At 35.5% G+C, this 12,948-nt stretch overlaps 1 protein-coding gene across 1 annotated transcript; it reads right to left on the bottom strand.

Annotated features, from left to right (window-relative positions):
* Window positions 1-224: 224 nt before the first annotated feature.
* Window positions 225-1,549, bottom strand: LOC149139543 (uncharacterized). The gene is made up of 3 exons (XM_089449682.1): window positions 1,260-1,549; window positions 923-985; window positions 225-828 (listed from the first exon to the last, which is right to left on the bottom strand). Exons 1-3 carry the CDS (start codon window positions 1,431-1,433, stop codon window positions 415-417), a joined length of 651 nt encoding a protein of 216 aa, XP_089305808.1. The 5' UTR covers window positions 1,434-1,549; the 3' UTR covers window positions 225-414.
* Between the last annotated feature and the right edge of the window lie 11,399 nt (window positions 1,550-12,948).

Below are 12,948 nucleotides of genomic sequence, written 5' to 3'. Positions count from 1 at the left end.
ATAGCAAATTCACTGCATTGTCTTTTTGGGATATAACAAACATATAGCAGCACAGTGACAGAAAATGAGATTTCTACCCTAAAACCCAAACCTACAGTGGACATGGTTTTGAGATCAGTGTCTTCAAGAGAGATCCTCCATTCAAAATGAGACATTTAGGTTATGAGAATGACTTTACTGCTTCTATTGTTATGTGGATCTCAAAGAATCTTCTCCTCTTAAACTAGTTCTGGTAGATACAAGTATCTGTCAGAATATGGTAGTCGGAAAAGCTGGATATGGCCCCCTCCAATCAAGATCTGATCTGGACCTAAAGTTCGCCGACCACAAAAATCACAAGGGCAAATGAGAAAATATCCTCCGCTACCTGACTCCATTTGCGTACTGAGAACCAGAAATGATCACTTGATCTCCTTATTCGTTTAAATCAGTGGCATACACCACTCGGCACACATCATACCTGAGCTTCTTCGCTCCTAGACTCTTCAAAAATGTTTCCCCAGTGCAACGATTCTCCTTGTTGAATGCTAAATCCTCACTTTCCCAATTCCCCAGCCCGATTATACTCTTTCCATCCAACGATGTATAGTATCTGTAGGATTGCAATCCCTTTGTGTTTGTGAAGTAGGATTTCAATACGGCAAGACAACAGTAAGCCAATTTGTCCTGGTTTTTCCCTTCTGAATATATTCTCCGCACGCTAACTACGTCTCCCACACGCTTTTGCCCAAATGAGAACCCCTCTTTGCCCTCTTCACACGCCAATTCAAACCAGCCAGCGTCCACCGTTTGAATAACCGAAGATAAACCCTTGGTGAATGTTGCAGCCTGCAACCAATAAACCATTAACCCTAGAATAAACAGGACATCAAATCTACATGGAAGCAATGAACAGGAATGTTATATTTCATTAATTGCTTACCTCCGGAAGATTTAACCATGGATTGGCATCTTCTGTGGCCTTGCTCTCAGCGACTGCAGCAACCTGCGATGAATGAGTTTACGAAACCGATCAATTGGCAATATAAGTTTAGGTAACTGATAAGTTGGATATTGCCAATGTTAAATTTCTATTCTTATTCTGAAGACGAATCACATTTGCTGGCTTAGCCATCAAAATATTTAATAAGTAATCCCGTTGGCTTAACCATCAAAATATCTAATAAGTAATCCTGAAATGCTTAAACATAATTACTCCTCTTACAAACGCCTTTAACCTAAAAATGTAAAATGTTATAAAAACCAGAAAAATTGCATACCCAATCCCCACGAATACACCTGAGGATGGTGATGTTAATATTCGTGCTACGCTTTTCAATGGAGGCGGCCGTTCGCAGCATCTGAGCCACCACATCATCCGTGTGACAGCCTGCTCTAGGTTTATAAACCCCAAAGGAAACCCTTGACATTGCACCGTTCTGAGAATGCACCATCCCTGCTGCTACTGTCCCGGCCTGCCAATGACAGGCAATTTGGAAATGGGATAGTGTGTGTTGTGCAGAGATCTGAAAACCCAGATCTCTGAATACTTTCCACGTTCAAATGTGACACTTGTAGAAAGAACCTTTCGTAAGTTTTCCTGGATTAGTTTGTCCAGTGCGACACTTTTCTAAAAATATCTGGTCAGTTTGACTACATTCGTTGTTCAACAACGAATTAAACGCGACTTTCCACCGCTATGATACGCGTACACATTTATTTATTTGCTATTTGGTTGACCACCAATTTATTTGCCATTTGTAGACCGGTTCGGTGCCAATTATGACACATACGTGCTGAACTACGGTCCTATTTTAGAAGGGAAACAGAAGTCTCTCTAGGGATTTGGTCAGTAAATTGCCCTAAATCGAACAGATGAAACAAATTGCTATCCGGAGAATACTACGGGTAAAATCTTTCACTCTCCGTGAAAAATGTTCGGGTAAAATCTTTCCCTATCTTTCAAACGTCTAGAAATGGATTATAACCATCCAATTTGACAGGTAGATTGTATTTAAAAATTCCAACCAATATTACTAATAAAATAATAAGAGTCCGCGAATCCCCAATATTTTAATCTAAGCCTTACGTTGTTTAACCATCTGTCAATGAAATTTAAATGTTGAGCTGGAATTTACAAATAATAGCATTTCATATCTTGCCCTGATCTTATAATTAAATAATTTAATTATAAATAAAATATAAATATTTTTTTTACTAGGTTTTTTAATAAATTATAATTTTAAATAAAATATATAATTTTATAACTTTAACAAACTTTTTATTTTCCCAAAATTATCATTATTTTAATATATTATAGAATATTTATAATACATTCCAAAACAACTCTTCGGGATTACCTAGAAATTTCCTATCATATTGCACTTTTAAACAGTTATCATATATGTTTTTTGTTTTTGTATTTTTTTTAATTAAAAAATAGTATAATATAAAAAGAATAGCTCACATCACTGTTATGTTCCGAGGTAACCCTCTCTAGAGCAATGAAGAACTTTCTATCACATCTAAACTCTATGTTTTTCTTAATATGTTTTAAGAGGGTCGGAAAGAAAATTCTAAGTGAGATAGAAAATTTGATTGTCCCCATTATGATATGAGGTAGTGGACATTCTTCAAATGGCTCAATTGAGATTATAAATAATTAGTTTAATAACTAATTTTGAAAGTTTAAACTAGCGGTTGTAATGGATTGAATTTTAGCTTTAATTTTAATATACAATAAAAGCATTTTAAAAATAATTTTATCAAATTTTTAATTAAAAATTTGGTTTTTTAACACTCTCTAATAGAATGTTTATCAATAGAATTAATAAATATACTATCATAAAATATATATGTTACAGGAAGTGAGATTAGTTTTGCTTTATAGTATTTGATTCAATTTAGCTTTAATTTTAATATACAATAAAAACATTTTAAAAATAATTGTATCAACTTTTTTAATTAAAAATTTGATTTTCTAACACTATTTTCTAATAGAATATTTATACATGGAATTAATAGAATATAATATCATAAAATATATATATTAAATTTAATGTAATCGGAGGTGAGACTGAAATATATATATTAAATTTAATGTAATGGGAAGTGAGACTAGTTTTGCTTTCTAGTAACACATTGAATTTTAGCTTTAATTTTAATATACAATAAAAGTATTTTTATTAATTTTGTCATTAAAAATTTGATTTTCTAATAGAATGTTTATCAACATAATTAATAAATATACTATCACGAAATATGTATGTTACATTCAATGTAATAGGAAGTGAGACTAGTTTTGCTTTCTAATAGATGAATGGGAAAAATGGGAAGAGAGATTAGCTTTGTTTTCTAACAAAAGTGTTCAAAGTTATTAGAATCTAGTGTAGGGTGTAGGAATAACTCTAAAGCATGGCTAAATGAAGATAATCATTGCGAACCTGGTTCTATCTCATTATTTTGATGGTGAGTATATGAATAATATTTTATAGTTTTAATGAGAGGGAGGGGATAAAATCAATGAAGGAGACTGTAATAGTCGTGAATGAAGTAACACCCAGATTACAATAATGTGTATCCTTTAAGAGTTAATGGAATATGTGTCAGCTAACATTTAGCATGATGAACAAATAGCTACATGTGACAAGGGATAGCTTATGCGACATATGACATGTTTCTTGGGAACTTATATCTTTGCGAACAATAGCCTTTATGTGTAAGTGCCTATATGAAGTTGAAGGTGGGGTTTTCGTTTCGATGTATATGTTATTCTAGTCAACATATGATGATAGCAATTTGACCTTCCCTCTACCTTAGAGACACATTTGGAAATGTATTTTAAAATTGGATGAGAAGAGAGGATAGGTTGGTGATCCATAGTTTCTCATCATATCATAGATATGCCATGATTATGGATGTTTAAATGGTTACCAATGAGGGCAAGTTGATAATTTTTTTTGGTTAGTATGATCAATAGATAGAGTTAAATTAGTACATAAGTTCGATGGGAATTTATGCATGTATTCAAGCTTGGATCCTTTCTTATCGAGACATGTAGCATCAACACATTTTACATGGCGTTGAACTCAATTAAGTGACTTTTTGCAGTCCTTAAGTGGGTTTGAAGGAGAAGTTACATTGTATTTCTTAAACAAGGGTCATCCTTAATGGAGCAGTGCATGTGCACATTCATATCATGGTCATTTTGAAATTACAATTCATTACATATTTACCAAAGAAATCATTGGCATAAGCTATTTCGATGGGGTCTTCCAAATTCAAATTTTCCATGTCTAGAGCACCTTGTAGCCATAAAAAGCTATGAGGATGTGCTAAACCTTTATGGTTCCATTAATATCTATATGAAAGCCATTGATGTGATGTTAGAGATCTGTTTTAACTTGATGATTTTCATAGAATGCATGGGATTAAAAGTATATTGTCATAAACATATACAATAATTCCTTTGTATGTAACCTTTTCTGCAAAATTTCTTCACGGAAAGTTTCAAACCTTTTATGCATTTATAGAGTAACAATGTGAGCTAATTTAATGATATTATGTGTCAACCATAGTTGTTGCAGCAATAGGTTAGACCAAGGTGGTGCATTTTTTATTAGAGCATACAACTACATTCATTTTGTGTCCACTAGACTAACTATGAAGAACAATGTGGGGTATGGTAATTGTGTGATCATTTTTGTTAGTATTCTTATGCACACTACTACATATGTTGCATAAATTTATGGGTAGTTTTGATGATATAGATAAAATTGATTGTATCTTCAAACATTGATAAATAATTATCATATTTTTGTTATTTTTTTTATCATTAGTGCCCCAACATTCATTCGATTTCTTACATTATCTAATGTTAATCGGACTTCCAACACACTTTTAGTGTTGTAGGTTGGCTTGCGTGAAACGGAAATGGTAAACAATGGATGGATAGGAAAGATAAAAGTTACAAGTAAATAAGATAAAAATTACAAATAGATAAAATATAATACAAATTAAAGAAATATAAGATAAGATAATATGGTTGTACATCAATATCAGTACAAAGTTGGAGTGCATAGGTGGTTTTCATAAAAATAGAATGTTGAAAGAAAGAATATGAATCTAATCTACAACATGAGGAGACAAGTTCAATACTTTATAGTTAGAGGTCACTCTACAAGTAAGATTTAAACTATAGGCAGATATAGGAAATCTAAAGTGAAAATAAGCCATGAGAAATATGTCTCATAGTCTATCAAATTCATATATGTTTGATATTTGGGTGTTTAAGGCTGATGAAAAGCAATTGTCATGATCCAATAAGTCTATTTATTAGCATGAGAGGATTTCTACTACGAATTTAGTTTATACAACTAATGAAGTCATATGATGGTTGGCCTTGACTAGTGTGGCTTAGAGTTATCAACCTGAATGGTTCAAGATATAAAGCTAAACTAGTTTATGGAAATATAAGGGTCCTCCATCAATTTGATGTTACATAAACTTCTTGAAGTGAGATTGGTTGGGCCAAAAGGGAATTGATGGAGTTTTATCCAAGTATAGGATATATATCATGGTTTTTGTCTTGTATGATAACTCAAGGTGAATATATATTCTTGGTTGTATTAATTATATTTATTCCAACGTAATCCTCTACTTCAAGTTCCTACTTCCCAAAAAATCATCAAGCATTAAATATCACTTCCTATGTTCTCTTCTTTCCTAACAGTGCATATCCATACCACACGTAAGATCTTTGATTAGACCATTTGGTGCAATACCATGTTTTGAACCACCTTGTATCGAGTAAGTTTCTTTTATATGACCCTAAACTGTGAAGTTAATGCCTACAGAAGACACATTTCTGAGTATCAATTGGGTGGTTGAATGTCACCAACAAGGAAGAGTGGGCCTCAAGTAAGAAAAATAAGAGTCTAGACTAAGAGAAGAGGTAGGAAAGGAGAGTCTTGTTAGAGATAACTTAGTAGGAATATTCTGAGAGAAGAAACATGTTCAATACATATTACACTCTACCCAATTTTATAACAACTATTATAATTGTGATGTTTTTCATGTAAATATCTTACTATTATAAGGATTTAATGCAAGAACAATATTGTTTTGAATCATACTTGTCTTATCTGTAATATTTGTTGTGATCCTCGGTGTTTAAGATATGAAATATTTAATGTTTATCTAATATGTATTCATAATAATATCTAGATTATGAATATTTTATTCCTAAGACATCCCTTTAGCTCTATCACATGAGTTCACAACCTAAAGGTTTGATATTCCTATTAAAATTGGTCCTGCGTAAAAAACCATAATTTACAAATATGATAGGGGAATTTTTTTCATACCATACCTATTTCAAGTGTCAATTTTGCAATTTGAAGTATAAAAAGGGTCATGCAAAATAGGAAAAAATTGTCTTGTAATTTTGAAGGTCAAAACTGTATTAAGTGGCAAAATTAAAATGCCCTCCCTAACTTCCTTTTAGGTTCACTTTTTATTTTTATTTTTTGGTTAAGTTGTAGTATGGAGAGAGATATATGTTACATTTACCTATACCATTTCAAGTGCAATCAAAGAATATGATATGTTGCTTTCATGCACCTATATTTGGAATTTCATGTAAATTTGAAAGAAAATTTTCCTTAGAGTAAAATGCATTCCCTAATCTCAATATTGACCCATATTAAATGGTTAAACTTCATGAATCTATAATTTGTGTTTTCACACCTAGATATAACCTTATATTGGCCTTTCCAGACAAATCCCACCCTATTGTGCATAATTGCTAAACATTTCCTTGCAAAACCAAAGGTCATGTTGTTGATTATTTAGTAGCTTAGGAGGTAATCCAAGCGCTAGGGTTCGGGGATTGGAGGAAAAAGCACCACAAGAGTCACTGGTGGGCTTGGAACCCAAGGTAGCATTTTTCACCCATCAAGATTTGGGCCAAGACCATGAGCACATTTAGACATGTAATTGATGAGGATTATAGCTCTTAACGAGATGGATCTAACACAATAAGAATCATCTGATTCCGAGCTGTAGAAATGGAGATATGAATATTTGAAGTCAAAGTGTGGGTTTGTACAAAAAGTTTTAAGGTTGGCCTAATGTTATTTATGCTTGTGACAACTTTTCAATCCCTATAATGACATTGGAGGAGCCCTTCTTTCGGTGTATAAATAGAAGCTGTTGTGGAGGCTGTAGGAATTTATAGGGTAAGTTCCTCAGATAGAACACCAAAGGACACTGCTCACAAACAGATCATAGATCAATACACCAGTACTTTTGACGTGGTTAAAACCCTCAAGGAGGGAAACAGTCCACGGCTTGAGCCAATGCGGCCACTTCAGGAAATTTATTAATAAAAGAATGGAATTTCACATAGGCTTCTCTCATGAATAGTTAACCTACAAATGACCCTCCATGCTCTTTAAATACAGATCATGGACCAATCGGGTGTTAACCCACGGATCAAGTCTCGGTAATACCGAGGAGAGAATGAACCATCAAATCACTACATATCATGACCGACGGATTATAAGTTACAAAATGTACATAGTAAAGAAACACACTTTACCTAACTCTATACTAGACCAAGTTATACTTAACTATTTCCTATGTGTCAAAATATCCTAACATCCCCACTTAAGAACAAATTGGGATAGGATTGAAGGATTTACAAATATGACACAATAGGAGAAGGAAGGAGGCACTAGAGCCTATCCCCCCTTAGTGACAATTTCCTGAACTCCAACCATAAATCGAAGTTTAGTGAACTTCGCCTCTGTGAGAGCCTTTGTAAAGATGTCTGCAACTTGATCATATGTTGAACAATATTGCACTTCAAGAACATGGTCGTGAATGAGCTTTCTGATGAAGTGCATGTGTAGTTCAATGTGTTTGTTGCGCTAATGTTGGACTGGAACTTTGCATAGTTGAATGGCACTTTGATTATCACACCAAAGTGTAGTCGGATGCTGCTGCTGAAAGCCAAACTCTGATACGATCTGACAAAGCCACAAGGCTTCCTTACTGGCTTCTACAACACCACGATACTCTGCTTCTGCTGAAGAAAGAGAAATGGAACCTTGTTTCTTGAAAGCCCATGTAATAGGTCCTGAAGCAAGAGTGAACACATAACCTGTAGTAGACTTCCGATCATCAGGGTCACCAGCCCAATCGGAACCAGTGAAACCAACCAATAGAGGAGATGCTTCGGCACTGTAATGAATCCCAAACTGAACTGTACCTTGAACATAACGAAGTATTCTTTTAGTTTCGTTCTAATGACTTTCATGTGGGTTTTGCATAAACCAAGCAACAAGGCCAACAGCAAAGGAAAGGTCAGGACGAGCATGGGTTAGATACAAAAGTTTTCCTACAAGTTGATGGTATAAGGTAGCATCAACTTCAGGAGAAGTACAAGTGACTGAAAGTTTGACTCGAGACTGAAAGGGAGAAGGGGTTGGCTTACAGTCTTCCATGTGAAAATGGCATAGAATATCACATGCATACTTGGACTGGGAAAGGGAAATACCTTCCTTGGACTACAAGACTTGAAGACCAAGAAAATAATGTAAGTGTCCTAACTCTTTCATTTCAAACTTCCTTTTAAGGCTAGACTTCACATGGTTTATAAGGTTGGGATCACTACTAGTTAGGCTAAGATCACCAACATAAAGAACAATAATGATAAGAGACTTGCCCACTTTCTTGGTGTAGACAGTATTGTGAGAATGACACCTATAAAAGCCATTTTCTAAAAGAAAGTTATCCATTTTGGCATACGAAGCTCGAGGAGCTTGCTTGAGACCATAAAGGTATTTCTTAAGCCGACATACAAGGCTGGAGTCTATTTGTATAAAGCCAATAGGTTGTTCCATATAGATTTCTTCATGCAAGTCCCCATGCAAGAAGGCAGATTTAACATCCATCTGATGGACTTCCCATTTGAAAGAGGCAGCAAGGGAAAGAAAAAGGTGGATAGAGTTCATTTTGGAAACAGGGGATAAGGTTTCAGTGTAGTCAATGCCTTCAACTTGTGAAAAACCCTTAGTAACAGGACGAGCTTTATGTTTATCAACTTTCCCATCTGGTCCATACTTGGTTTTGTAAACCCATTTGCATCTAACAAGTTTTCGTCCCTTTGGTAGAGGAACAAGATCCCATGTATCAATTGCCAATAATGAATGATATTCTTCATTCATAGCTGCTTCCCAATCTGGATGGCCTGAAGCTTCTGCAAAGGTGTCAGGATCATAATTCACTGAAGCTTGAGCCAGTAAAAAAGAGGCTCTATGAAACTGAGAACGTGTACATCGCTGATCTGTAGGATCACCGGCAAGATCACCTTCTGCATCCCGAGTAGCACGGACCCATTTTGGAAGCTGCAGAGCTGAAGGAGGATCTTGAGAAGGTGGGGGAGGATTTTCATCCTCGCTTTCATCATCTGAAGAAGAAATATTTTCAAAAGTAGAAGAGATAGGGAGAGGTGGCACATCCGCCGAGCTAGGCTCGTAGGCCGATATATTTTCAGCAAACTTTACATCTCTTCTAATGATAACATTTTTGGACTTAAGTGGAATAAGTCTATATCCTTTGACATCTTCAGAATATCCAACAAAAATACAGTTTGCACTCTTAGGTTCTAAAGCTTTATGTTTCTCATCTGGAATATGGGCCCATGCTTCACTTCCAAAAGCACGAAAGTGACTTACATCTGGTTTAATTGAGCTCCATGCTTCTTCTGGAGAGATATTCTTTAAAACCTTACTAGGAGTGCGATTTATTATGTAATTTGCACAGTTAATTGCTTCTGCCCAATAATTAAGACTAAGTCCTTTAGATTGAATCATACAATTAGCCATTTCCTTTAAGGTGTGATTCTTCCTTTCAGCTGCACCATTTTGTTGTGGAGTATATGGAACAGTATGTTGCATTTGAATTCCATTCTCAGTGGAAAAGTTGATGAATTTGTTGTTAACATATTCTCCGTCATTATCAGATCTTAGCTTAAGAATTTGATGTCCAGATTGTTTTTCAACAAAGGCCTTAAAGGCCAAGAACATGTTAAATACTTCACTCTTGAGTTTTGAGAAGTATACCCAAGTGCGTCTGGAGAAATCATCAATGAAAGTTAAGAAATACTTGTAGCTAGAGAATGAAACAACTGGAAGTGGACCACATAAATCACTATGCACGAGCTGTAAAGGGGCTAAGGCGTGCCAAGAGGCACGTTTTTCAAAACTATCCCGATGATGTTTTCCGAGTACACATCTGGAACAAACACCATCTCTGCAAGATACCATTGGAAGACCTGTCACCATATTTTCTTTACATAGATTCTGAAGGGAGCGATAGTTTAAGTGACCAAATCGCTCATGCCAAAGTTTTCTCACTTCATCGTTATGAGCAACAAATACTGAGGGAAGATTTGATGACCCAAAGTTGTGAAACTTATACAACCTTGTAGAATCATCAGCAATGCCAGTAGATAAAATCTGTCTAGGATCTCTTAGGTCCTTAATTACAACATCGTGAGGTGAAAATTCAACGATTTTACCTTCACATGAATGAGTTATCTGATATATAGATAGAAGGTTGCAGGATAAGGTTAGAACACATAATACATCATTAAATTGACCATTGTCTATATGAACAGTTCCAGTCCCTACAACACTAAGAGATCTATCGTCACCAACATATATATTTTTGGTGTTACAATAATTTAAAGAAGAAAACATGGCTTTGTTTTTGGCCATGTGATAAGAAGCTCTAGAATCAATGAGCCGCTCATGAGAATGAGAAGAAGAAGATATATTTAGTGCATAGCTAGACCAAGATGCTTCACAACCACACGCAGAAAGTGCCATTCCTGAAGATGAAGTTGAAGTTGAAGAGTGCTCCAAATGGATGTTATGCTTCTTCATTGCTGCTTCCAAGGCTTCCATCTTCTTAAAGCATTTGGATTCTAAGTGGCCATCTAGATTACAAAAGTTGCAATGTCTATCAATCTTCTTCCCTTTGATTTTATTTGTCTTATCATTTTATTGAAATGATTTTTCATTTTGAGGCTGAGATTGCTTAGGACCCTTGTTTGGTTTAGGACCATTCCTTTTAGGATACAACTTATTAGGATTCTTTGGATTTGGTTGCTGCTGGGCGGCTAACGCTTTCTTGGAAGAGTTTCCAAGATTAAGAAGACCAAGGTGTAAGATTTTTTCTTGTTCTCTTATTAAAGAATCACAAAAAGAATCAAAGGAAGGGGACTTGTAGTCTTGTCCTTGAGAAATGAAGGCTTCTCTTGTAGAATGGAAGGTGGAAACAAACACAGACTAGGCTGGTCCCAACTTAGTAAGAATGGAATAGATAAGGTTACTATCTTCTTTCTTAACCTTAACACCTTCCAAGAGAAGTCTAAGGGTCTTGAACTTGGACAAAAAATCTTCAATGCAAGAAAAATATTTGGGGTCCAATGTAAGCAACTCATTTTCAAGTTGATGGGCTCTAAGTTCATTTTTTATTCCAAAAACTTTAGTAATCTGTTTCAATGCTTCATCAGGAGTATCAAGTTCTGCAATATGGAATCTAAGATCTGGAGAAATAGACATCCCTATCATCCCATGTGCTTGACCTTGCCTATTTTCCCATTTACCTACCTTATCTTCATCTTTTGGTTTGGTTTCTTGGCCTGAGGCTATTCTGTAGAGACCTTTACTTCTAAGTAAATCCACAATGTAGGACCACCATTAGAAGTAGTTGGTGCTGTCAAGAATAACTTGGCATGGACTTTCCATTTTAACAGAACTGAAGCTATAGATGCTGAAACTAAGTGTTCCAATGGAAAGACCTCGAAAAACTAGGCTGTTTCAAAAAAACGGTTCTGAAAACGACTTCCGGATGAAGAAGTTATGGCTTTTTGAAGAAAATTTGATGGAGATGCCGACGAAGTGCAGGAATATGCAGAAATGAAAAATCCACCCCCACAAAAAGGAGACTTGAACTCAAGACCTCTACTCTCATAAATGAGAGAGAGAGAGAGAGAGAGAGAGAGAGAGAGAGAGGTTGAAGCTTTGGGTTGTGTGCTTGCTTTGAGAAAACTCTTTTTCCTTACAAAACAAAAAACACAAAACACAACACGGACATACAAAAAAAAAAAATGAACCTTGCGGCTTGAAGTTATCTTTAGCCGGAAACTAAATATTTTCCTCAATGTTTCTGATTTTCCGAGATCACACTAAGGCGCAGCAGAAAAGAGAATACGCATGAGAAAAATCCTTCCTTTCTGTTTCTGATTTTCCCAAATCGTACAGAGTCACGAGGCAAAGAGCATACGCAGAAATGAAAGGTATAGATCCGGTAATAAAAAAAGGCTGAATAAACCGAAACCGAAATAAACAGAGATAAAATAACTGTAAACTGCAAATAAACACTGTATACCTCTAGATCTTAAAAATGACGTAGCTAGGGCTACCAGAAACCTTTTCGCATGAAACGAAAGGGGTTCCACACTGGAACAGATGCTCCCAACACAATAGAGCAGTCCTCTCGACCCGAAAGTAGTAAAAAATAGTAGATCTAGGAAACGACAGTCGGATGCAGTTCTACCGGCTTCAGATTTGGATCACCAATGGACGTGGCCCTCAAATAGCTCTGATACCATGTAGGAATTTACAGGGTAAGTTCCTCAGAAAGAACACCAAAGGACACTGCTCACAAACAGATCACAGATCAATACACTAGTACTTTTGACGTGGTTAAAACCCTCAAAGAGGGAAACAGTCCACGGCCTGAGCCAACGAGGCCACTTCAGGCAATTTATTAATAAAAGAATGAAATTTTACATAAGCTTCTCTCATGAACAGTTAACCTACAAATGACCCTCCATGCTCTTTAAATAGAGATCATGGACCAATCGGGTGTTAAGCCACGGATCAAGTGTCGGTA

Source organism: Pinus tabuliformis, chromosome X (genome assembly GCF_031772625.1).
Source record: "Pinus tabuliformis cultivar Carrire ecotype Pingquan chromosome X, CPIR1, whole genome shotgun sequence".
NCBI lineage: Eukaryota > Viridiplantae > Streptophyta > Pinopsida > Pinales > Pinaceae > Pinus > Pinus tabuliformis.
Note: the sequence above shows the minus strand (reverse complement) of the source record. Positions and strands in the feature narration are given on the sequence as shown.